At 40.3% G+C, this 27,491-nt stretch overlaps 1 protein-coding gene across 1 annotated transcript in view; it reads right to left on the bottom strand.

Moving 5' to 3' along the window:
- The window catches only part of Dscam4 (Down syndrome cell adhesion molecule 4), a 779,777-nt gene that overhangs the window by 87,622 nt on the left and 664,664 nt on the right, over window positions 1-27,491 (bottom strand). Inside the window, exons 21-25 of the mRNA XM_068227782.1 lie at window positions 24,211-24,357; window positions 14,801-14,956; window positions 12,020-12,159; window positions 11,656-11,812; window positions 6,112-6,260 (exon numbers count right to left, since the gene is read on the bottom strand). Coding sequence (XP_068083883.1) covers window positions 6,112-6,260; window positions 11,656-11,812; window positions 12,020-12,159; window positions 14,801-14,956; window positions 24,211-24,357 — 749 coding nt within the window. The remainder of the gene's footprint in view (window positions 1-6,111; window positions 6,261-11,655; window positions 11,813-12,019; window positions 12,160-14,800; window positions 14,957-24,210; window positions 24,358-27,491) is intronic.

Genomic DNA, 27,491 nt, shown 5'->3' with positions numbered 1-27,491 from the left:
ATGAGTGTAAGTCATTGTCTGGTGTTGACATTGTGAGGTAGGTGCGAGTCGGACATGCCTTTATGGAGACGAGTAAGGCAGTATCAGCAGCTTACCGAGCTTGAACAGGGCTGTGAGAAAGTGGATGTTCTTTCTGAGAAATTACAGGAAAACTTGGCAGGGATGTATCCACAGTACATCGGTGTTGGCAACAATGGTCACAGGAAGGCACTGTCTCAAAAATACCGGGTCCAGCCGTACACGGGCCACTATGGAGAGGGAAGACCCACTGTATTCACCGCACGGCTGTGGTGAATCGTACTGCATCTGTAACTACTAGAGTTTCAATTGGCACCAATGACAGAGTGAACTGTAAAACATCTATTACTTGAGGGGCAGCTTCGAGCCAGATGTCCTGTAGCGTTCATGGCACTAACTCTGAATCACTGTCATCTGCAACTTCATTCGTGTTAAGCTAGACACTGGAGGACAGAGCAGAGATCTGTTGTGTTCTTAGATGAGAGTCATTTCTGTCTTGGTGCCAGTGATGGCCATAGGAGGCCAGGTGACCACTTGGAACCAAGATGTCTGCGGCATCAACACACTGGATCTACACCAGGAGTTATGGTCTGGGGAGTGATTTCCTTTGACAGCAGGAGCACTCTCGTTGTTATCCCAAGAAACCTTGATAGCTGATTGTTGGGACAGTGACTTTCTTATGTGTTTATTTATAAAATTATTCTTGTTGTATTTGTAATAGTATTTGAAGTAGTTCTCAGATGTCCTGCTACAGAGGCACCTGTTGGAACCTTTAACAGTAAGATGGAAAAGTGACATTTGTAATTGGCTTGGCAACAATAATCGATTGTAGCTTTGAACGTGAGCTGTTATGACTCGCTTATGTCACGGGGAGCGACGATCGCCATGCACTATTGTGTTTGGGAAACATGTGATTTAAATATAACTAATAAATTAGTATTAGTTATCTTCCATGTATGTCTTATATCATGAGTTAGCAAAGAGATGTTTTTCTTTCATCAAACAAACATTGGTGATTGAACTGATTGTGCTACCATTCATTCGCATTATTCAAGGGGGCGTTTTCCAACAGGATAACGCTCATCCTCATACCACTGCTGTCACTCAATGTGTTCTACAGATTGTCAACCTGTTGCCTTGGCCTGCAAGATCACCAGATCTTTTGTCCATTGAGCTTGTATAGGACATTATGGTACGATAAATCTAGCATCATTCATTACCAGCATTAACCATTGCTGATTTAACCGACCAAGTGCAACAGGCATGGAACTCCATCCATCAAAATGACATATGGCACCTGTACAACACAATGCATGCACGTTTGCATGCTTATGTTCAAAATCGAGGCAACTACAGTGGTTATTAATATACCACCATATCACATGTCTTCTTACAAATACTTGAATCTGGGCCCTAGAAACTTTATTAAAAAAAAAAAAAATGTTACCTAGACAATTGCTTAGCCTAAAGTAGATTCCTCTAAATTAATATCTTCTTGGTGATGGGATTTCATTTTCTGCCAGTGTAGATTCACTCCATATCAGGTACAATAATATAATACATATACTGTATGCAACATTTACAGGTAGTTCTGTGAAGAACTGAAAAGTCTACCTAAAATTATTGAAGGAAAAAAATATCTGTTCTAATGTATTAGAAAACTCTAAATACAATATTGCATAATGGCAAATTACACATTTAATATAAATTCCTCCAAATTTAGAAAGACTAGAAATGTATATTTAAATGGCAGGTTTAAAGCAAGCTTCCTTTACAGTTTTAAAGATTTTGAAATTAGATATTTACAAAAGTAAATTGTTATTCAGTTAATCAGTGCAAATTTTGCATTGGACAACTGACTAAAATTTCAAATTACAATTTCCAGACTATATAATAGAGCGCTTAAGCAAAATGTAATTTTCAAACTACTCATCAGGCATAGGACACAAACACAAAGACATAAACTCCAACATGGAAATTCTCCAAATTAACGTCAAAGCATATAATTTTGATGATAACTCACCCTCTCTCAATAAAGCACAACATTCTCAATAAACAGCACTATCATTCTCAATAAATAGATACAATTAATATCCAATACAATATATCACTATATACACACATGTCTCTTTAACTAGGGAGGAAGGCAGATAATCCTGTAGTTTTTTACTTTTGCATATAATCACCTCCATCATCTCTCTAAACTAATCACAAAACATGAAGTGTTTTTATCCCAGGAGTCAGTTCCTGATTGTTGGATTATTTACAGCAGAAAGAGCTTCAATGAGAGTAGGGTTATGAAATTGGTGTAAATTTATCATTATTACATAATGGACATGAAATGCCCGCCTGGTGGCCATGATCGTTAAGGCGTTGAAGTCTACATGATCTGACGTTATGGTTAGCTGGTTCAAGTTCCGTTGGTTAAAAGAATTTTCATCATCAGAATGTTGGCTGGCAGGGAGGAGGCCTGGATTAAATTCCCAAGTTCTCTGCAGTGCTCATATGGAGTGAGAGCTTATAATGCTGTTGATGGTGATTCATCTATCGGATGGGGACATTAAGCCTTGAGCAGACCCCTTGGTGCTATTCGACAGGAGTAGGCCATGTAGCAGCACAGAGTTTCAGCCTCTCCCTTCCTGCTATCATACATCACTTCATTCATTTCATCTCATTAACTCCTCTGATAAGATTGACGACAGAAGGGGCATCCGGACATAAAAACCCGCCACGACAAGTTCATCTCATCTCATACCCAACCCCTTAGAGAAATGGGACAAGGGTTGAGCAAACAAACATAAGGGACAAGAACATATAATAAACTGCTATTTTTAAATATATGAACACCATGAAGAAGCTGTGAAAAGTGTCCGAGTTTAAGAAGTCAAGTTCATTTTGAAGTACTGGTGAAATGAATCTATTCTCGTCAGTCCAAAATGTTATCATGTGTCATAACATGAAGGATAATCAGATAAGTACATTGTGGTTTTATTTGAAACTCTCAGTGCTTGTTCATCAATAGTCTGACAAAGATGTTAAGGATGCCACATCAACATGTAAGATAACCATTGAATCAACTTCGTGAGTTAAAAAAGAGGCCACACTGTTTGCATGGGAGAGTGTAAGGTATTGTTTTGGGAAATTATGTGGGTGATGGTGCACAGTATTTCTGATGTACACTGAGTTTGCAAAGACTGGTTTGAAGAGAGAAGGGGCTGCCTGGCCGAGGCAGTAAAGGCGTGCTCGGTTTGCCCGGAAGGATGTGGGTTCGAATCCCCGTCAGGAAGTCGTAAAATTTAAGAAACGAGACTTCCAATTCCGGAGGTGCATATGGCCCTGAGGTTCACTCAGCCTGCACCAAAAATGAGTACCAGGTTAATTCCTGGAGGCAAGGACGGCCGGGCGTAGAGCTAACCACTCTGCCCCATTACATGCTGCAGTTAACAATGGTGGAAGCCTCTACCTTCCACTCCTCCAAGGGCCTTCACAGCCAGTACGGAGGTGTCTTTGTCTTTGTTTTTTGGTTTGAAGAGAGAACATTCTGGATATCTGTTAGGCCTAGTTGCAAGTGCTATAGAAAATTCTCATTTTGTAAGGATGTCTGCGACTGCTTCATCTGCTATGTTAGTACAGTATTTGTAAACAGTAAATGTTATCCCACATCTCCTGCAACTGCCTGTCACCATTTTATTACAGTATCATTTATGTGCTTTTCACAGTGCCAGCAAACCTACCAATACAAGGCCAACATATTTCAGCACTTCAAATACTATTGTACTTGGCTGGGCTTGAATTTGCCAACTTCAGTTCAGAAATTTAAGAAACGAGATTTCCACTTCCGGAGGTGCATGTGGTCCTGAGGTTCTCTCAGCCTACTCATTCTACTGTCGGATCTACTCAGCCGGGCAACCATACTTCTATAGCAGTGAGAAGGCTGGTAGTGGTGACAGTATCAGCTTTCCTCATAGTGATGTTAAGACTTGCTCAGTGTGACTCAGAGCAGCCATTCTTCTGTTGTCTCGTGGCGAGTGAGAACAGCTTGGGGAATGTTTACATGGCATTCTCTGAGACCACTCACCCATTTGGAAGGCATTCTTACCCAATTGGTTTATGAATCCATCCTTGCAGCTCATGTACACCATCTTATCTAGTGTAGATGGGATCTTCCACCAGACAATGCATCAAGTCACAGAGATAAACACGTCTGACAGTGGTTGAAAGAGTAAGTACTTTCTTGAACCCCTAATTCCCCGGACTTGAATCCATTTGAGCATGTGTGGGAATAATTCAGTCATCATATTAATCTATGAATCCACCACCATGCACCCTACAGAAGTCGTTGGATACATTGCAGACAGCATGGCTCCAGATACTAGTGACAACCTGATCGTGTCACTCCCAGTCCTTCTACTGTACATGATGGTTACTCAGGAAATTAGCAGGTGGTGTTAATAATGTGAATTGATTGTGTATTTCTGAAGCAAACTACAAGAACCTTGGTAATCGATACCTGCTGAAGGTGCAGGGAATCAAATCACATCTCTCATTGGTTGGCCAGAGGTGTGCCCAGCTTATCTGCCTCCCAATGGCATATCACTCCCCACTCTGCGGCACAGTAACAAGGACAGAATTTCGCTCACTTTATCAGTGTGACATGAGATAACAATTAAAATGAAGAAAATAAGAATTAAGAAAATAAGCCCATACATTATGACAGGAGATATTGAAAATGTTCTCCTCCTGCATCCCCACATTTTTGGCATCATCTTAGGAAACTCAGATTCACATTCATAAGTTTGTCTTCTGTAATCGAGGCTATTTTAATATTTTCGTAGCCCGCCTTGCTGAGCTTTTTGAAACCCCGGATCCTTGTCCAAGTCGTCTTAGGGATTTCGTAGTCATATGTTCTAATCTTTCTGTGATTTCATTTACTTTTTCCTCATTAAGTACAAGTTTTTTAACACTTCACTTCTTATTGAGTAAAGAACAAGTTCCTCTCAATCTGTTTATGAGTTTCCGCAGTCTCTCTATATGGAGGGCGTACACGTGGAAATTGTATTACAAATCACCTAATGACTTCCTTGCAAGACTTTGTTTCCACATAATTATCATACCTAAATACCCTTTCCTTTGCCATGTACATGTGTGGAGAATTATATCCAGAACTTCACAACTCGAGAACAGTTGGAGCGACAAATCAACAGTTAATACACGTTTTAAGCACGGAGCCAAACTGCGAAGTGCGGGCATTCCTGTGCTGCCGCTGCGCTGTGTAACGGGAAGTGATGAGTCAATGGGAGGCAGATAAGCTGGGTGCCTGCCGGCCAACCGATCAGAGAAACTCACTGTATTTTTGTAAGATTAATTCTTCTTAGCCTCTAGCGACCATGTGTATCATATATGATAGATCAGGTGCTTTATTTTTTTTCTGGCTGAGACAATTAGAGTAACTTGCGTTGACCTGTTGTATCATATTTGATACATTCTGCGTTTATCATTTTCTTGTTGTTTTCTGCCGAAAGGTATATGTGGCAGCACCATGTAAATGTCAAAACTCTGTTTAGTGCTGGATGTATCACATATTATGCATATCAAAAATTACCCCCACCACCAAAAAAAAAAAAATCACAAAATACTGCGTTTGCAGGTATGTCATGTTTTGCTCTTTGAGATCAAACTGAACAAAAAACAAACAATATTACAATAATGTCTAAATCTTGCCCCAAGCAGAAGGCCCCGAAGGCCTCATAGCAAACATTGCTACCCCACAAAAAAGTATGTCTGTAGATTTGTAATATTTTGTTCCCCAAGAGTCCATTAAGCAAAAAAACCTTTTTTAAAACGTCTAAATTTGACCCTGGGTCTCTACAGGATAGAAGCTAAAGCTTTCTCTTAAAATGTATAATCAAATGCATGTCTAGAAATCTGTCATGTGGAATTTAATAATGGAATAATACTCAGTTATTAGAAAAGTTTATTCTTGAAATTTTAAATAAAATAAAAAAACTGAATATCAGCACAATAGAATTTCATCACTATCATGTACAATTCTGGTATGTGCACCATTGCTTTAAATTTGTAGTGTGATGGTACCTGTTTTCTTCCATTTGTCTCCATAATTTTGTCATGAAGTCTCCATGTGGCTTGAGGGGCTGGAACACCAACTCTTCTACAAGGTAGAGTTATGTCTTGTTTCCATGGAGTGATAATTTCACGGCTGAATGATACTATTCTTGCTGGAACTGAAACCAAATATACTACATCTAAATGTTAACAGTTTAATCCTGTCATTATAATAAACATCAATATTAGAATAGTAAGAAACTTAATCTAAAGCAATATGGTAACTTAATTGGTTTACATATTGAATTAGAATATCCCAGACTGAATGGTCAGCACAAAGGCCTTCAGTTCAGAGAGTCTTGGATTCAATCTCCAGCCAGGAGATTTGGTTAACCCTTTCACTTTGGTCCTAGCAGTCGGGAGGGAGCTGTGGCGCGCACCCGGTGGACTGCTGTAGCAGTCAAGCTGGAGCGGTGCCTCATAGTCAGTCGACTGCTGTTTTTTTAACACGAATGCGAGGAGACTAACAGATACTTTTCTCAGAAAGTGGCTGCAGGTCGAGTTCTGCATTAAAAATTAAATACATTTAACTTCTTCCTGTTCTCTCCTCACATCGCGTGCCGTATGCGGACTCGAGAGCGGAGCGAGACAAGTATCCGGTACAGCGGGCTCGGTGAACCACTCGCTGCTCGTGTGTCCAGAAGGTCACGCCACCATACTCACTATGCCAGAGTGAAAGGGTTAATTCTTGATATAAAACTGTATAAGACTAAAATAAGCATTGATATCATTCTGAGGATCTGTTCTTGTATATACAGTAGAAGTCCGCTATAGCGAGAATACATAACAGTGAAGAATTGACTGGCTTTAGCGGACTGTCGTTATATCTGAATTTTTTTAAAAGTCTGGAAAACCCCTATGCACATTAAAATCAGTATGAAACGGCAATCAGTTTGTTCAAAACTTGTGTATTCATGGATGATACCCACACTATGGCTTACTTGTTTGTTATTTTTCAAAATCCGATACTACGTGAAAGTGTATGTTTAATTTCATCCAAGACGACCCTGAATGCAATATGACCCCCACTTTATCTTTAAAAATAAATATTCATAAATTCATATGATTTTACAAAGTACTTTTTAAGCCTAATTTAATAAACTCATATGAATGCCTTTCTTATACAGTACGCATTTTTAGACTATCTTTATCTTCGCACCAACGCCGAACACTGGCTTTAGTTATGCCACAACTTCATAATTATTCTTTATTTCTGCGGGTGCAATAACCATTAACTTAAAACTGGCATCATATTATCGAAGAGAACCCGCTGAAAATTTGCTGGCAATATCTATTCCATGTGTATCTACAATACGATGATCAGTCAGGAAAATATTCTTGCTGTCTATAAAACTGTTACTTTTACTCAGCGTCAGCTACAACCGGCCACTACACGCACGTCTCGCTTGCCGCTTGGCAGCTAGCAATGTTATAGGCCTATTCGTGGGCGTTGTAGGTCAACAAACGAGTTTACTGCACCGTGGTATGGTCATTCCGCCCTTGCGTTTTTCGAGCATATACCTCACAATTTCATCTTCGACTTCGTTAAAGCGTCCTTGTTGTGGGCCACTGAATACATTTTTTGTATAGTACGCATTTTTAGCTATCTTTGTCTTCACACTAACGCAGAATATTGGCTTTAGTTGGGCCTGTATTTTCTTGCGGCTGCACAATTATTCTACATTTCTGAGTGTTTAATAAACATTAACTGAAATTTGGCATCATAATATCAACGAGAACCTGTTGAAAATTTGCCGGCAATACCCGTTCAACGTATCTTTTACAATACGGTGATCCATCACGAAAATATCCCTGCTGCCTATGAAACTTAATTTTACTAAGCGTCAGGTACAGTAGATGCATTATAACTTTACCACTGAGCCGTGGCCTTTCTAAGAATTCAAAAGCTCGCATGTTTTGATGCCATTCTGCAGATTTCAGGAACGTTTTTGTAAAGGCTAATACAGTAGAACGTCATTCTTTTTTCACTATTTCCCAAGATCCAGTGACATTACAGAGAGGCACTGTACAACCGGTTGCCATGGGTAGCGATGTATAATAAAGAGGCAGTCATTTATTTTCAGCAAGTTTTGTGTGTGAGTACGCACGAGGGTGAAAGGAAGCAGTGTGGTTACCGAGGTAGTTGCCTGTAGTGTTCATTACTGTTAGGCTACGAATGCAAGACGACCCTTGATTTTTGTTTTCACATACCAAGCTCGATAGCTGCAGTCGCTTAAGTGTGGCCAGTATCCAGTATTCGGGAGATAGTGGGTTCGAATCCCACTGTCGACAGCCCTGAAGATGGTTTTCTGTGGTTTCCCATTTTCACACCAGGCAAATGCTGGAGCTGTACTTTAATTAAGGCCACGGCCACTTCCTTCCCACTTCTAGCCTTCTCCCGTCCCATCATCGCCATAAGACCTATCTGTGTCGGTGCAACGTAAAAAAAAAAAAAATCACTTGAGATTTTGAGAAATAAATATTGTCTTGGATTTGGAGAAATACGTTATCACTCCAGAGGCTTCTGTGGCAAACACTTCAGTTTTCTTCTTCAAACGACATCAGCTAACATAACCATATATGTATCATGAAAACATTTTGAATGCATGAAGAGAAATGATAACCTCATAACTGTATGAAATTTTCAAGTTCCCAACATACACTACCACTGTTACTGAACTCTTTCATCATTACCTTGAATTTGGTATATTAAAATCCCTGCGTACAGACAACAGGTAGTTCAAGATTTCCTGATGCAATTCAGTTCAACTAAAAGACTTAGATCACAATATCTGGTTTGCTGAAGGTGGAATATAAAGATAACACAAGTGAAAGTGACAACTTCTGTTGGGTTTTATTTTTAGGAGAATTCCTTCAAAGCCTATGTCACTACCCTTAATCTTGAGCTCTGTTCGGGAATGATTCACTGCAACTATAACAACACCTCCCCTTCCCTTGTGATCCTGCCTGTATACTTGATACCTGTTATCGCACAACTCTCTATCGTAAAGTCTGTTATCTATCCATGTCTCAGTAAACATTACGACAGCATAATTATTTGATAGTATGAACAGTGTAAGCAACTTAGTTCTAAGACTGCATACATTCTGATAATCAGCTGTGATAATATTATTGTCGCTAGCCATTGTTTACAACTGATTTATATCCTCAGTATAATATATGACAATTTTCTGTGGTCCCTGGGCATTTCTAAGCTTTATCATACCAGTGGTAACAGACCCACAAGAACTGACACTGTTTTCCTTTTCTTACCACTCATACCTCAGCTAGAAGCTTTCTTTCAGATGCCAGACTCTCGTTCACATAGTTGGTGTCATCTCCAGGTAATCCCAGATGCTTCATAGAGAGATTCCTCTTGATTCTCTACTTATCCATGAATCGTTCCTTATCAAGATGATGAGCGAACTTAACAATGATACCGCTGTGAGACTGATTCATTGACTTCAGCAGTTGGTGACAGGTATCAATCATATCATCAGAAATGCTTAGATCAAGTGCCCTTCGAATCTGTTTAATTGTTGTCAGGACATCTTCATTTGGACTCTGTGGCACTCCAAATACACTGACTGACAGAGCAAATGCAACACCAAGAAGGAGTGGTCAGAACTTTATGCCAATTGCAGGGTAGACTGACGTCACTGAGGTATGCTCATGATGTGAAATGCGCCGCTGTGCTGCGCACGTAGCGAACGATAAATGGGACACGGCGTTGGCGAATGGCCCACTTCGTACCGTGATTTCTCAGCCGACAGTCATTGTAGAACGTGTTGTCGTGTGCCACAGGACACGTGTATAGCTAAGAATGCCAGGCCACCGTCAACGGAGGCATTTCCAGCAGACAGACGACTTTACGAGGGGTATGGTGATCGGGCTGAGAAGGGCAGGTTGGTCGCTTCGTCAAATCGCAGCCGATACCCATAGGGATGTGTCCACGGTGCAGCGCCTGTGGCGAAGATGGTTGGCGCAGGGACATGTGGCACGTGCGAGGGGTCCAGGCGCAGCCCGAGTGACGTCAGCACGCGAGGATCGGTGCATCCGCCGCCAAGCGGTGGCAGCCCCGCACGCCACGTCAACCGCCATTCTTCAGCATGTGCAAGACACCCTGGCTGTTCCAATATCGACGAGAACAATTTCCCGTCGATTGGTTGAAGGAGGCCTGCACTCCCGGCGTCCGCTCAGAAGACTACCATTGACTCCACAGCATAGACGTGCACGCCTGGCATGGTGCCGGGCTAGAGCGACTTGGATGAGGGAATGGCGGAACGTCGTGTTCTCCGATGAGTCACGCTTCTGTTCTGTCAGTGATAGTCACCGCACACGAGTGTGGCGTCGGCGTGGAGAAAGGTCAAATCCGGCAGTAACTGTGGAGCGCCCTACTGCTAGACAGCGCGGCATCATGGTTTGGGGCGCTATTGCGTATGATTCCACGTCACCTCTAGTGCGTATTCAAGGCACGTTAAATGCCCACCGCTACGTGCAGCATGTGCTGCGGCCGGTGGCACTCCCGTGCCTTCAGGGGCTGCCCAATGCTCTGTTTCAGCAGGATAATGCCCGCCCACACACTGCTCGCATCTCCCAACAGGCTCTACGAGGTGTACAGATGCTTCCGTGGCCAGCGTACTCTCCGGATCTCTCACCAATCGAACACGTGTGGGATCTCATTGGACGCCGTTTGCAAACTCTACCCCAGCCTCGTACGGACGACCAACTGTGGCAAATGGTTGACAGAGAATGGAGAACCATCCCTCAGGACACCATCCGCACTCTTATTGACTCTGTACCTCGACGTGTTTCTGCGTGCATCGCCGCTCGCGGTGGTCCTACATCCTACTGAGTCGATGCCGTGCGCATTGTGTAACCTGCATATCGGTTTGAAATAAACATCAATTATTCATCCGTGCTGTCTCTGTTTTTTCCCCAACTTTCATCCCTTTCGAACCACTCCTTCTTGGTGTTGCATTTGCTCTGTCAGTCAGTGTATTTCCAGCGTATTTTGTCCAGAGTATTGTTCTATTTCTGTGGTGCTGTGCTGAGCCATTAAGAAAATGTTTTTCTGCCTCAATGAATCACTGTCATTTGAACAATGCTCGATAATTTCTTGTGATTTAAATAATATAGAAGCATTTACATCAAGCTTATCATGGCAGGTATTTAAAGAATTGATGATTTCATGTTGCTCACATTTTAACTGTTTGATTCCTTTAGTTCAAGTAATAAATATATTGCTTTACATTGCACTGACACAGATAGGTCTTATGGAGATGATGGGATAGGAAAGGGTTAGGAGTGGGAAGGCCTCAATTAAGGTACAGCCCCAGCATTTGCCTGGTGCAAATATGGGAAACCATGGAAAACCATCTTCAGGGTTGCCAACAGTAGGGTTCGAACCCACTATCGCCCGAATTCAAGCTGATAGCTATGTGACCCAAACAACAACGTGGCCACTTGCTTGATGATGATGATGATGATTAGCACTGTCAAATTTGCTCTTACCTTTTGTTGAAGGAGAAATGGTAACAACACGTGTACTTTCGCCCTCTCCTACTGCAGTTGAAGCTGTTACCCAGAACTGGTAAGTAGCACTTTCTTGGAGTCGGACAGTCTCATGAACTTCACTTAGAGGACTCAGGATACGTTTGTGTGTGCCCTCCTGTAAACAGACTCTACTAATATTGAAAAAGTAAATGTTTTGTTGTGTGGTAGTGATTTTGATGACAAATGCATGCTTCTTGAAACATCATTATGTCTTATGAAAAATCACAATGATATAACTCATACTATTTTCACAAATTATAACCAGCTTTATTTTAATCTTTTTGAAACCTGGTATTAACTTTTTAAGAACATTAATACTTACTTCCTTTCCATCTTCAATGATGCCCATGTAGAAAGTGTAACCTGTTATTTGACCGTTCCTATGTTGTGGTGGGAGCCATGAAACCAGAATTTTGTTTGCTGAACTGATGACTGCTTTTATATCAGCAGGAGCTGAAGGCACTGTCAAAATAAAATTCAGTTCAAGGAATTTTTATTACCAGACTGTACAACATAAAATGTTTTATAATATATGTAGTGAGTGTTAGGGATTGAAGTGCAAATATTTTGCAATATGGTAAAGAAAAATCCATTTAACATGTTAACCTTTCCATTTAGAAGTTTTATTCTTTCCAGTTTTTTCATAAACATATCTCATATTTTAAGACTTAACATTTTTTTTAGATGAGTTTAGTTGAACTACCTGTTAGGATAAGGCTACCAGGCATCCCTGTTTCTTGGGAACAGTCTCCAAATTTATACTTTTGTCCCCAGTTACCAAAACGGGAGTAATTTGAAACACAATTTTTTAAAAAATTATTGTCATTCTGATCCAGAGATGATTATTGTGGACAGTATAATAAAGGATTTGTGACAGCAAATGACTGACAAAACTGTTTGTATTTGATGTATGACTTCCTTTGACTGTAAAAGAATTGTACTTATGGAGCTTCTAAAATGTTTGACATTTCTGAAACAGAGGTCAGTGTTGTCAGTGTCTTGTTTTTGTTGTAGCTTGTTAGGTATGGAACCTTGTGCAGCATGAGTGTGTTGGTGTTCTGTACTAAATAAGACAGAGCAGTGTTTGTTCACATTTCAGAGAGAAAATTGTCCCATATATTCAGCTGTAGAAACTTAGTGAGTTCTGTTTCTGTTTTCTAGGGAATAATGCTTTTGTTAAGAGGATTTCCTCAGCTATGTGAACTCCTCAGTGATCAAGCACATCCTAATACGGTCAAATCCATGTTGATTGTTACAACAATCTTTCCAATAACATGCCAGGAATTTGCAATGAAGTTTCAAAACATTTTGTTTCAGTCTTGTAGCACAGTAATGTAAGTTATTATAGCAAAGCCATCTCCATGCAGGCTATGAAGACCCTTGGAGGTGTGTAAGGTAAAGGCTTCCACTATTAATAAGTGGCATATAGCTCTCTGCCCAGCCACTTTTGTCCCCAGCACTTAACTTGGTCCTCATTTTTAGATGCAGGCTGAGTGAACCTCATGGCCATGTGCACTTTCAGAAGTGGAAATTTTGTTTCTTAAAATTTTCAACTTCCTGACAGGAAATCAAACCCTCATCTTTCTGGGTGAATGGACCATGCCTTTACCACCTCAGATAGACAGCCCCTCATTTAAATTATTATAGAAGTAAAATTATAACAATAGTGAATAGTGAAAAAAAAAAATTGTACTGGGAATGTAATGATTATACTGTGTAACTGACATGTGATGCCCAGATTTCAAATGAAAGATCTGGTAACCTTATGTTAGGTGAGACCACTCAAATGTCTTGAAAACACTCAAACTAAATTGCAGCTAGTTGAGTACATTGAGAGGTTACTGACCTATGTTTTGCTCAGCAGTGTGACCTTAACTGCTGGGGAAGGGAAGGGAGGGAATAATTTTATGACAGTGAGGATGCTGCTATGCATAGAGCAAGACATACAAGGCACAATTGTTGGGTAACAGCCAGTGAACATGAAGTTATGATTTGATGTTGTATGTAAGCAGTTGGATAACCTAGTATTGGATGGTTATAGACCTAGAAACAGCACAGTAACAAACTTGACATTTATAGCAGCATTTACAGATATTGGATTAGCTGATACTCATCTCATATATGAAGCATCTGAGGAATCTTCAAACGGGGCAAGAGAAATTAATATGCAAGAATCTTGGTTCAATGCATTTTCAATGGGGGATGTTCACTTCCATACACTAAAGGATCTGAGCTACTGAGTCTTGTCTTCCTTGGCTCAAAAGTCATGGATCACATCATAGTATTACAGAACTGTGGTGACAGGATGAAATTTTATGCCTTGTTGAAGACAAAAATCTTGGCTCAATCTCTGAAATGTAACAGAACATTGCGCAGACATTTATTGTACTCATACCAAATGGTCCAGCATGTTCAGGAAGTAGATTACCTACAAATAGCTTACAAAAATGTAAAAATAATGTAGAATTTCCATATCAGATATTGGTTGAAGATTATGCCACTTTAATTTTCTCAATTTATAAACATGGGTAGAAGTAATAATAAATAATAATGTTATTGGCTTTACGTTCTGCTAACCACTTTTATGGTTTTAGGAGATGCTGAGGTACCAGAATTTAGTCCCACAGGAGTTCTTTTACATGCCAGTGAATCTGCCGACATGAGGCTGATGTATTGGAACACCTTCAAATACCACCGGACCGAGCTAGGATTGAACCTGCCAAGTTGGGGTGGGAAGGCCAGCACCTCAACCATCTGAGCCACTCAGCCTGACTATGTAGAAGCAATCCCTCATGGTACTGCTCATAGTTTTCAACAAGTCTTTGGTACCGATATGGGAACTCTGAACATAAACTGCTAAACCATTGTAGTGTCTCTGTCCCAGCTGTAACATCATCGCATTCTAAACCTAGTATGCAGCAAGACAGGTACTATTATTGTGGCATAGCTGCATGTACCCAAAATAGACTGAACCTGAAAAATGGCTTATTTTTATACCCACCAAAATAACATGCAAAGATTGCAAAAATGTGTGATAATAGTTTATCACAGCATCCTCTTTTAAAATATAATAAATCAGTTATGAAACAAGTGATAAACTTACCATCCTCTTCAGTACGACAGAAAATAGGGGGACTTTTAGCTCCATCTCCACTAGCAGTGAAGGCTAACACTGAGATACTATAATTTGTATACTTGTATAAACCAGGAATGGTGGTTTTAAAGGAAGTGGTTACTTTTGTTTCTTGATCATTTGATTCTGAAATGAAAAATGTATAAATAAACAGCACACGAATTACATATCAAACTGTGAGAAACAAACAAGAAAATCCATTTTAGTCTTATGAATGAAACAAATAAATAACTAATTGACATTTATCTTAAGATCTATGTTTAATATGCTATTATTCATATCTTGATATCGATTGAAAAAGAATGTTTTGGCTTGTTGCTAATTTGAACTAAATGGAACCATAATTAATTATGTACGCTGTATATATTATATATATATATATATATAGAGAGAGAGTGTGTGTGTGTGTGTGTGTGTGTGTGCGTGCGTGCGTGCGCGTGTGCGCGCGTGTGTGTGTGTGTGTGTGTGTGTGTGTGTCAAAGTGTGGTAACATAGTGGGAACCCACCTTCAATAAGTGGAAATCAAAATTCGGATTAGATTAAATCACCTGCCACTGCAGAACTGGTATGTCTAGATGGTGCTGCAAAGAAACTTGTTAGAAAAGAAGAATGAGAAAATTTCTCAGAATCACTGGGAGAAAATTTATGGTCCTACTTCGAAGTAGATACCTGAAAAATGAGTGGAGCAGGGGAGCTTAGTGACCTAGAATGTGGAACGGTTATTGACTGTCACATTAGTAAGCAACCAATCAGAGCCATTTCTGCCCTTCTCCGGTTGCCCAAGTCAACTGTCAGGGATATGATCGTGAAGTGGAAGCCACAAAATAAAATCATGACTGGGTAGGCCATGTGTGTTGACCAACACGGACCGTCTAGCTTTGAAAAAATGTTGTACAGTATGTGAAAATCACATGACATCCACAGTGCCACTAATTGTGCAGCTAACATCATGACTGCTCTAGGAGATGTGAGGACTGGATTTCAACGCTCAGGAATCTGCACACAAATTGCATATTTTGTTGGGGAACATTATGTGTTGCCACTGGTCCGTGGATGGCTACAAATATATTATTTGGAGTTATGAATCAAGCTATGCCATGTATCAGGTCAGATACTTCTTCCTGATTCACATATTGCTCACACTTAACCCATTTCTCACACAAAAATCCACCAGCTTCTCTACGTCTTCATTTTTCTTTTCATATCCAAAAGGTCTTTTTTTTTTGTTTTTTTTGTTGCATTCTGCAATTGCATTTAAGTCTCCCATGACAGTCACTTCCATATCCATTATTTCTCTCTCCAGTGTCTCTTAGGAATTTGTCCATAACTTCCTTTTAGCATCCAGTCTGGGGTGTATACACATGGATGAAATCCTTTACTCAATTCTCTGTCCTTAACTGTATCTTTATTATCCTATTACTTACATACTCATCTAACATCCCCACTCCATTCTTTGCCTAATGTCCTCCACTCCACTCCTTTCCACTTAACCTTACTCAATCCCATCATAGCTATATTCTCTTTGTCCATGAGATCAATCACCTGTTCTGACTTTCCAGTCAGTGACATGAGGTTGATTATTGCCACTTTCATAATGATCTCTATTGGTCACCCACTTTTCATGGCTCCCCAGAATAAGAACTGCGTATTACTTCTGAGGAACACCCTAGACTTTTATGAGGCTAATTTAAAAGTGTCATTTTCATTTTAGGCTATTATTAAAATGGAGTCATCACTCCAAACAACATTTTAGAACTACTGCCAGCAGGTAATCAGCCCGCTCCTAACATGAGATGCCTTTTTCAATTGCCCTAACCTAGGGTCAGATACTACTCAATGGGTTCCAGGGTCATTTCCTAAACTCACTCACATGAAGCTGTTGATCACCTTGGGGGATTGGGTTGTTTACTGCTGCTCAACACTCGGCATAGAGATTTTGGCTGTACATTCTAATCATTACCGGAACTGGCCAGATGAACTTAGATATAAATCAACAACACTGTTCTACAAAGGTTCTGTTTCTAATTCAAAAGGATTTTATATTGCTAAATTCAAATATGAAATCAGAATTGCCCTATAAGGGATAGTTTTCCATTAAAGAGAATATATATATATCATATGTGGTCTCATTTTTTCCAGCAAATATGGTACTTTTATAAAAAGAAAATTAAATAGTTGCCAACATTAACTTTCCTATTTCTGATTCTCCTTCAGATGTTGATGTTATTGTTCAGATAGTGTGGCATGTTTACCTCAAAAGCACAGTGAAAATGCAACGATTTCTACCAATTTAAAATTTACTTATTTGGCTTCTTCTTTTCTATTGTATTTCTATTTTATATGGTTGTATATCTGACAAAGAAAAGCGAGCCTGGGTATGTTTCAAGCAAGTAACACAAAACATCCTTGGAAGTAGAAGGGACCCAACATATAAACACTTTGTGAAAGACATGATCAGAGCTCATGGAGATTTAGGATGCAATATGTCCCTGAAAGTACGTTTCATAGACTCGCATCTAGACTTCTTTCCAGAGAGTTGTAGTGATGTATCAGATGAACATGGGGAAAGATTTCATACAGACATTGCTACCATGAAGAAATGGTATGAAGGGAAATGAATGCCCACAGAGTTAGTTGATTATTGCTAGATTATACACTGACTGACAGAGCAAATGCAACACCAAGAAGGAGTGGTCAGAACTTTATGCCAATTGCAGGGTAGACTGACGTCACTGAGGTATGCTCATGATGTGAAATGCGCCGCTGTGCTGCGCACGTAGCGAACGATAAATGGGACACGGCGTTGGCGAATGGCCCACTTCGTACCGTGATTTCTCAGCCGACAGTCACTGTAGAACATGTTGTCATGTGCCACAGGACACGTGTATAGCTAAGAATGCCAGGCCGCCGTCAACGGAGGCATTTCCAGCAGACAGACGACTTTACGAGGGGTATGGTGATCGGGCTGAGAAGGGCAGGTTGGTCGCTTCGTCAAATCGCAGCCGATACCCATAGGGATGTGTCCACGCTGCAGCGCCTGTGGCGAAGATGGTTGGCGCAGGGACATGTGGCACGTGCGAGGGGTCCAGGCGCAGCCCAAGTGACGTCAGCACGTGAGGATCGGCGCATCCGCCGCCAAGCGGTGGCAGCCCCGCACGCCACGTCAACCGCCATTCTTCAGCGTGTGCAAGACACCCTGGCTGTTCCAATATCGACCAGAACAATTTCCTGTCGATTGGTTGAAGGAGGCCTGCACTCCCGGCGTCCGCTCAGAAGACTACCATTGACTCCACAGCATAGACGTGCACGCCTGGCATGGTGCCGGGCTAGAGCGACTTGGATGAGGGAATGGCGGAACGTCGTGTTCTCCGATGAGTCACGCTTCTGTTCTGTCAGTGATAGTCACCGCACACGAGTGTGGCGTCAGCGTGGAGAAAGGTCAAATCCGGCAGTAACTGTGGAGCGCCCTACCGCTAGACAGCGCGGCATCATGGTTTGGGGCGCTATTGCATATGATTCCACGTCACCTCTAGTGCATATTCAAGGCACATTAAATGCCCACTGCTACGTGCAGCACGTGCTGCGGCCGGTGGCACTCCCGTACCTTCAGGGGGTGCCCAATGCTCTGTTTCAGCAGGATAATGCCCGCCCACACACTGCTCGCATCTCCCAACAGGCTCTACGAGGTGTACAGATGCTTCCGTGGCCAGCGTACTCTCTGGATCTCTCACCAATCGAACACGTGTGGGATCTCATTGGACGCCGTTTGCAAACTCTGCCCCAGCCTCGTACAGACGACCCCCTGTGGCAAATGGTTGACAGAGAATGGAGAACCATCCCTCAGGACACCATCCGCACTCTTATTGACTCTGTACCTCGACGTGTTTCTGCGTGCATCGCCGCTCGCGGTGGTCCTACATCCTACTGAGTCGATGCCGTGCGCATTGTGTAACCTGCATATCGGTTTGAAATAAACATCAATTATTCATCCGTGCCGTCTCTGTTTTTTCCCCAACTTTCATCCCTTTCGAACCACTCCCCCTTGGTGTTGCATTGTCACTGTCAGTCAGTGTAATTCAGGACAAGAAGGATGTTCAATACAAAAGGAAGAAATAAGACATGAAAATTTTTGGTGGCAAATTTCTGTCGCATATTTTCCATTTTTTATAAACATTTATAAACATTCCTGAGATTGACTGTTAAAAAGTGAGAACAATATGTGAGCACTTCAACTATCACCTTCTGTTACTCTCCTAATGTTCATGTTTGTTTGTCCAACCCTTGTCCCGTTTCTCTACGAGGTCGGATATGAGACGAGATGAATTTGTCGTGGTGGGTTTTTAAGACCATTGCCCTTTCTGACATCATCCTCATCAGAGGAGATGAAATGAATGACGTGATATATGATAGTAGGGAGAGGGTTAAACCCAGTGCCAGCACATTGCCTACTCCTGTCGAATAGCACCAAGGGGTCTGTTCAAGGCTTAACGTCCCCATCCGATGGACAAATCACCATCAACAGCATCATATGCCCTCACTCCATATTAGCTCTGCAGAGAGGTTTCTAATCTAGTGATTAGAAATTGTATACCACCACCTCCCCTACCCTGCTGGCCAACATTCTGATGGTAAAATTTTTTTCGACCAGCGGGACTCGAACCAGCTAACCACAGTGTCAGACCATTTAGACTTCAGCACCTTAATGATCACGGCCACCACGCAGGCAACTCTCATAATGTTTATAGGCCCTCTTTTTTTTTTTTTTTTTTTTTGCTATGGGCTTTACGTCGCACCGACACAGATAGGTCTTATGGCGACGATGGGATAGGAAAGGCCTAGGAGTTGGAAGGAAGCGGCCGTGGCCTTAATTAAGGTACAGCCCCAGCATTTGCCTGGTGTGAAAATGGGAAACCACGGAAAACCATTTTCAGGGCTGCCGATAGTGGGATTCGAACCTACTATCTCCCGGATGCAAGCTCTCAGCCGCGCGCCTCTACACGCACGGCCAACTCGCCCGGTTATAGGCCCTCTTAATTGAATTCCTGTCCATATGTCTATGACTAAATTAAAGCTAAGTTATATATATAAGGATATGAAAATATTGAAAGAAATTAAAAATCAGATTACTCCTAAACTATCCTCGATGTTTGAAAACTAAAACCAGATTTGAATTCAGCATTAAAATGTCTATAAGAATCACAGATATCTCCTCCAGAAATAGGGCAATTTTATTTTTTAGAACAGTGTAATTTCTACTTGCAGAATCAAACACAAATTAGAAGGGCATCTCAGCATATCTCATCATCCAAGAGTACAATTTAGATTTAACGGGTAAAGAGCCATAAGAAAGAAATCACATGATGAAACTGAAGTTTTTAATGTGCAGTGAAGAATAAATGAGGAAATCTCACAAATATATTTTACCTATGGTACTGTACTCTCTTTCATTAACTAAGAAGTGTCATAGGCTTATTCAGAAGAATTAGAGATGATTATTTTAGGTAGACGTCTTGAGTGTTAGTATATTAGCTTTTTATATTGAAATTACATAAATAAGAAAGTAGATACAATATAAGAAACATTAGCGGTGGGGGGGCGAGGAGGGCAGTCCCCCCCACTTTGTGGAAAAACATTACGTTTTTATTCCATTTTAGCCGGTTGAAACAAGGAATTATAGGAATTATTAAAAAAAAGCAATTTGCATAAGCCTGTTGTCTATCAGCTAATTCTTTCCTTTATTTTAATTAATTATTAACAAAATTATTAGCGATAATACGCACAAAATGTCGCTCGTCGCGGCTAACCAATTTGTATAGCATCACAGCAAGTAGTGCAGATTTTGTATGTCCTGTGAGGAAGGGTACATCAGTATTTTTTTTTGCCAAGGTCATGGACACACGTCAGTCTGGCAGTCTCTTTAGTGTCTGTTAGTTTCTCAGTGTATAGTTAAATACTATATGATTTTTAATGTTATAATCACGCCGTATTTCTATTTAATTGTAATATCTGTGTAATATTGTTCCTTTGGTGAAATTTATTGTATATTGAATCAAAATCTCAGAAATCTATTATTACAGCACTTAAGTTGGTGAATTGTCAACCTTTGCCTCTCTGTCAAACTTTGCTAAGAGAGCATCAAAAATTTACCATTTTGAAGCTTTTTTTTCTTTCAGTTTTCACGTACACAAACCCGGGTACTTTTTGTTTTCTGTACATTTTTTGCGCCCCCCCCCCACTTCCAATTTCCAATCACCGCCACTGATAAAAAAGAAATAACACTTATCGTATAACCTGGTTATAGATATAGAAAGTACTGTACTTACATTTCACTTAACTTTCATATTAGATTATTATTAGCTTGACAAAAATGAAAATCATTTAACTTATTGGACACATTGAGACTGAGGGAGAAAAGGTAGTTAAAAACATACATGTATCCTAGTACAGGGAGGAAGGGATATAATTTACTTGCAGAAAAAGAGTTATGTAAGATACATATAAACTTACTCCTTTCTATAGAATCTCAAGAATTATTCACACACTTAGTAACTAGACTAAATTATACTGTGCTTCATTTATACATTTTGATAATATAATTTTTATAATAACAATTATAACAGTTCTGAGTGCTGCTTTCATGCCAAAAAGTGGTATTTTGCTCTTATTACAGGATCAAACATCTTTTGTGGTGTATAATGAAAAGCTGAAATATGTTCCTAGTTTCCCTTTGTATACAATTTTCTTTTTAGTGTAATACATACACACACTTATGTTGACATCAAATGTCTGGCCATGTATCCTGCTACAGTAATGGATTAAGAATGTACAGCCGGCAACTCAATGCTGAGTGTCGGGCAGTGGTAAATAATCTGACTCCCTAAAGGGGCCAACAGCTTCAGGTGGATAAGCTATCATACATCAAGCCCTATGGCAAAGTGGGAGGAGGAGGAGGAACTTATTACCATTGTGGTTCCCAACAGACTACTGGTGGCAGTTCATTGTAGTTCTGGTGTTCTAAAATCACATGTCTCATGCTTCATGTGCCATGATGAATGGCTCTAGAATCATAGTGTTTGGGTCACTTCCTGGCAAGCTGCGATCCACCTTAAACAAAATCGTGCTAATGGCAACATCTCCTGACACCTCCTTTAGAAGTCCAATGTTGGTGGGATAAGGATGGTGGCAGCAGGTTTTGGGTGAAAGTGAAAGCTACTAGTCTGGACCTGCAAGCTGGTAGCAGCTATGTCATGGCCGCCTTCTTAAGACCTGTGACTACTCAGGGATCCAGTCCTGTGACTGGGCAGGCCTATTTAGGATAACCACTGTTGAATCATCTCCAGTCAGTCTGAGAAGATAGCTTCTGAATCTCAAAAGTGGGTTTCATTCCTCCAGAGGCACTATTGATATGATCTGTGCAAGACAACTACAAGACAAGTGCAAACAAAAATGCCTCCACTTTTAGTGCCCAGAAAACCAATGGGGATGGTTTTAAGACAGTTTGATTGTCCTGAAGACTTTCTTGGACCAATATAAGCACTCCATGATGATAGATGATCTGCCAGAATGAAACATCAGAAGAATTTCCAATCCCTTATGGGCTTAAACAAGGTTGTGTACTTGTACCAACACTCTTTGTCCTGTACCTGGCAGCCATGATGTATGAAACATCAACTGTAAATAACACAGATATGAGCATACATTCAATAGAGGACTATTTATTCAAACGAGCCTCCGATCAGAAAGTCTCACCCATGTAATTGAACTACAATAAGCAGATAACAGTGCTTCACAAGCTCATACACCTGATGGGCAGCAACTGTAAATGCATATGCATAATTTGGCCTGACCATCAAAATTTCAAAAACAAAGGTACACGCATAGCCAGCTTCTGGGACTGTCTTCCCAAATTTCAATATTTCCATTTTCCATATACCTCTGGAACAAACAGATCACCTCTTCTATCTAGGAAGTATTCATTCAACCAACTGCTCATCAGAGAAAGAACAGAATTCATGCTGCCCTTGTAGCTTTAGGACGTCTCACACATTGGGTCTTTGCGAATAAAGATCTAAGAATATACATCAAATTTATGGTGTTTCGAGTAGTTGTCATCTCCACCTTGCTCTATGGATGTTATATCTGGACTCATCACCGTGATATCAAGAAACCAACAGAAGCTCAGAACCAATATGAACATCAAATGGGATGTCTACATACTGAGCACAACAGTTCTTGAGAGGGCAAAGGTGAACAGTATAGAGGCTATCATTGTTGGTCACTGACTCAGATGGATAGGGCATATTCAGCATGAGGGATGAGAAACTTCCTCGACAAACCCTGAACAGTGAACTTAGCACACATAAGAGACCTTATGGTGTCCCTCTGAAGTGCTATAAGGATCAACTCAAGAAGACCTTGAGGCACACAGACATTGATCTGTGTACTTAGTGTACCTTAGCAGAAGATCATACTCACTGGTGCACAACCACTTCAGCCTCTATTGCACAATTTGAACATGGACATTGAAGACAGGAAGAAGGAAAACATCAGAGGCCAAGCCACATCATCCACCTTCCGTAAAATGGTTGCTTGTTTCATGCCAGGGTTGGTCTGCTAAGCCATCAAAGACATCTGCATAGAGCATACAGATAATGAAAGAATTGCAAGAGAGATATGAATAATCGGATACGAATATCAGCCAGTGATGACATGTTGACTTCATATGTGTGACTCGTTGGATGAACGGTCACCACAGTGGTTTAGAGGGTCCTGGGTTCGATTCCTGGCTGGGTCGCAGATTTTGACTGCATATTTTTAATTCCTCTAGGTTGGGGCTGAGTGTTTCCAGTAGTCTTTGTTTATCCAGCTTTCTCCTAATCCTATACTTCCCACATCAAGACTGAAGATCTGTAAAGGTGGCCCCTCAATGAGTACTGAAGCCCACCCCCCTGATGAAACTGGGAAGCAGATATGAGCTTGTTGGGGGCTGAGAAGAAATGGATATAGAAGAACTGGGACTGATGAGGAGTTAAACATGGCTGTATATTAAGATGTGGAGATTGTCCTTGTTCTTTTGTGGGTTTTTCCCCCCTATTTTTCTTTCCACATTTACCTGTCATTGTGTTTTGTCCCATTGTGTATTCCTTTGAATGTTCCTATCTTTATACAATTTGATTTGCACTTAATATCATTAGTTTAAATTTTGCTACAGAAAGGTAATTTATAATAATTAATTCAAATGGAAAGTAATACCGGTACTTAAAATGTTTAGATATATCTTATTAACACCTCTGCTAAATGTGTATGTTCCCTAAAGTGATGTATCTTGGAGTTCTTGTTGTTCTAACAGAACAGATGTAAAGAATAGTAATTTTACCCACCATACCATTCCTCAGCTGGTTGGTGTGAAACCTTGTAGCCTTGGATTATTCCATTCCGTCCTTCAAGAGGTGGTGGCTCCCATGTCACTTGTAAGCTCTGAGAAGTTAGGGCTGTGCACTGGACATTTTCAGGCGGAAGACTAGGCACTTAAGGAAAGAAGAAAAGTCTCTTAATATGAGCACTGCATAAACAAACAACAGAAGAAATGTTTTTATTTTCTGTATGATATAAGTGCTAAAATACACACCAGAGTTATTAGACATAAAAAATATTGGCACACTATTTATAAATTTTAAAGTAGACTGGTTATGTGAACATTACTTTTCAGAGGTGCATCTTGGAAGTCTTTGAGGGTTCCCCAATTTTAAAGCCTTTACCTCCTCCAAAAGTCCCTTGAAATGATCTTAGTAAGACATCCAATCTTTATACTTACCTGGAATATTATTAACTAGCAAATGTACCCGTGTCTCAGTACGGTATTCTACATTGTATACGGATATCGAAGTTAAGTTCTATACACACAGTGAATAAGATTTTTTAAATTGCATGTCTCTTAGCGTTATCTGAGAAACAGTATGGGGAGGTTGTTTCCTATGTAATGTACGAGTTGCAAAGTTGTAATGATAACGTCAGGCTCACTTGCCTATGGTCATTCACAATCAAGTTGGGAAGTTTCCATTATAATGGCAGGCCCCCTTGCCTACTGCCAGTCACAATCAATTTGGGGAGATTTTGTTACAATGGCAGGCCCCCTTTCCTACTTCCAGACACATTCCAGTTGAGTTTTCATTATAATGGTAGACATCTTCCCTACTGCCAGTCAAAATTGAGTTGTGCTGTAATCATTATAATGAAAGGCCCCTTTTTCTAATGCCAGTCAGCTTACTGCTAACCACACTCAAGTTGGTGAGTTTTGATTATAATAGCAGGCCACTTTTTCTAACGCCAGTCACAATTTAAATGGATAAATTTGTTTATACGGCAGGCTCACTTGCCTACAGACAGACACAATTGGGTAGGTGAGTTTTGAACAAAATTGTATGCTACCTTGCCTTCTGCCAGTCAAATTGAGAAGGGAATTATTTATTACAATGGTAGGCCCTCCTTACTAATGCCAGATACATAGGAGTTGGAGAAGGTCCCCATTCCTACTGCCAGTCAAAGTCGATGTGTGGAGAATTGATTACAACTGCAGACTGATGGTCACAATCGATATGTAAAGGATTATTTATAATGGCAGACACCCCTTTCTAGATCGCTATAAATCGACTTCAGTGAACATATATGAAACTATATGCACATTTACAATACTGCAGAACTTAATCTGTAAATGAAGTGCTGTTTAACGATGTGTCATATCGACAAATGGATTGCAGCGTAAGATGCCACTTTTAGCAATCTACATGGTTAATCCTATGACATTTTCTCGTATCTCATCTATTTATGGGTTAGATTGAGTTAGAAATGTTGAATAGAGCATAATTTGGGTGCAGTTTTCACACACTGCATTACTATTTTGATACTTAAATGACAGCTAGAAACATAGCATTTGGCACACATATTGCTACAGGGCGGTCCAATGTTCATGCCGAATTTGATTATTCTATCTTTACTATAAGTGTGTCAAACTATGAAATATACATGTCAAAAGTACAGAATGTACGTACAATCAAGAAATACAGGCAAATCTAACGTATAAGGGATAGAGATAAGACAAAAAGCCATAGGGCAAAAGTTGAAGACCTCTCAAAATTGAACTGAGATTGTGCCATCTGTTTTGTGATACAACTTACCGTTTAGCCACCAAATACCTGTACCTCGAAATGAAGGTCTGCACTGTCTTTAAAATTACCTCCATATTTAAATATTTTTTGGGGGATAAAAAGTGAAAAATTTGAACAACTTGACATTTTTCCATTGGTTACAGACTAAACGCTACAATTTTGCCAAATTTCAATTTTCTATCTTGTCTGGCAGATTGTGTTGCCATCTTGATTTGGGGAATGGGGGTAAATATGAGGACTTCCGGGAAACTTTTAAGCCCACAATACCTGTATTTTATCACTTTGGATAAATATATCGACTGCATTCTTATGCGGAGCCCAAAATTTGAAACCCCCCAGCGTGCTCCCCTCAGGGAATGTTGAGAAATTTTTATTTTTTTAGGTATCCTGAGGTCATCAGGTTCTCTGCTACCAAGTTTCAAGTTTCTAAGATGCTTGGAACTGTTCCATTAATTCAAGTCTGTTTTCATTTTTATACCTTTATATATATACAAAGTATAGATCGCTCCAGACCGACTTGCATTTATTAATATAGATTATTACTCTTATATTGTTGAACTGTTACAGTATTAATCATTTGACTGTCACGTAAAGTTTACAAACAAAATTAATTTCCTCTTGCCCTTTCTGGCCTAATTGTCAATGTGGAAACTGATTCTTCAACAAGTATGATACAAAATTAATTTTAGAACTATGTTGTTTTTGCCATATAGTTAGAGGCATTATTTTTTCGCATTAATTTTTGAACTATTTCACGAAAAGGATACTAATTTTCGCGTTATTTTGCGAAATAGATATTGCAATATCGCTTTAATTTCACATTAATGGAATTCTAAAATTAATCATTAAAGGTTTCATTACAATCACTGATCGTTGATGGTGGAGGTTTAATTGATAGACTGTACATGCCTGGTACATACTTTTGAAGCCATTTCCGGACTGCAGGGTCCTTCTCCAGCGGGATGTTGGCTTTGAGTAGCATCTCTGTTGTTTTGTGAATAAATTCTATTTTTTCACTCTTAGCTTTCTTTTCCATATCTAATGAGAGTTCTATTGTTGCCTTCTGTTTCACTGTTGGAGTGCTAAATTTACGTTTTGAATGTTCCTTACTTTTAAAACAATGTTTTGAGACAGTATCTTTTTTCTCTCACTCGATACGAACATTACAACATTTACACATTAATATATTGCTTTCCCAAATGTATAAACCTTAACTCGCAAACTGTTTAGCTCTGCTGTGCACCGTTACACTTGTCGAGCGACCCATCTTCGCTACTGTCTGTTATCACCTTCTTAATTTTTACCTGACCACGAAGCCGGATACACCAGTCCCGGTGCAAAAGATGACTTCGCTTGGTTGATCAGAGTGTAGACCCCCACTCCTCGATTTACAGCAATAGCGCTGTCTCTCTCTTTCCCCCTGCCTGTCTCGCTCTCTTCACCTATCTCCCTCTTCGTCACTTGCTCCGTAGTGCTCCAAATCCAAGCCAAGTTGA

The sequence above is a fragment of the Anabrus simplex genome, chromosome 5 (assembly GCF_040414725.1).
Source record: "Anabrus simplex isolate iqAnaSimp1 chromosome 5, ASM4041472v1, whole genome shotgun sequence".
Taxonomy (NCBI): Eukaryota; Metazoa; Arthropoda; class Insecta; order Orthoptera; family Tettigoniidae; genus Anabrus; species Anabrus simplex.
This window is presented reverse-complemented; position numbering and strand designations above follow the sequence as displayed.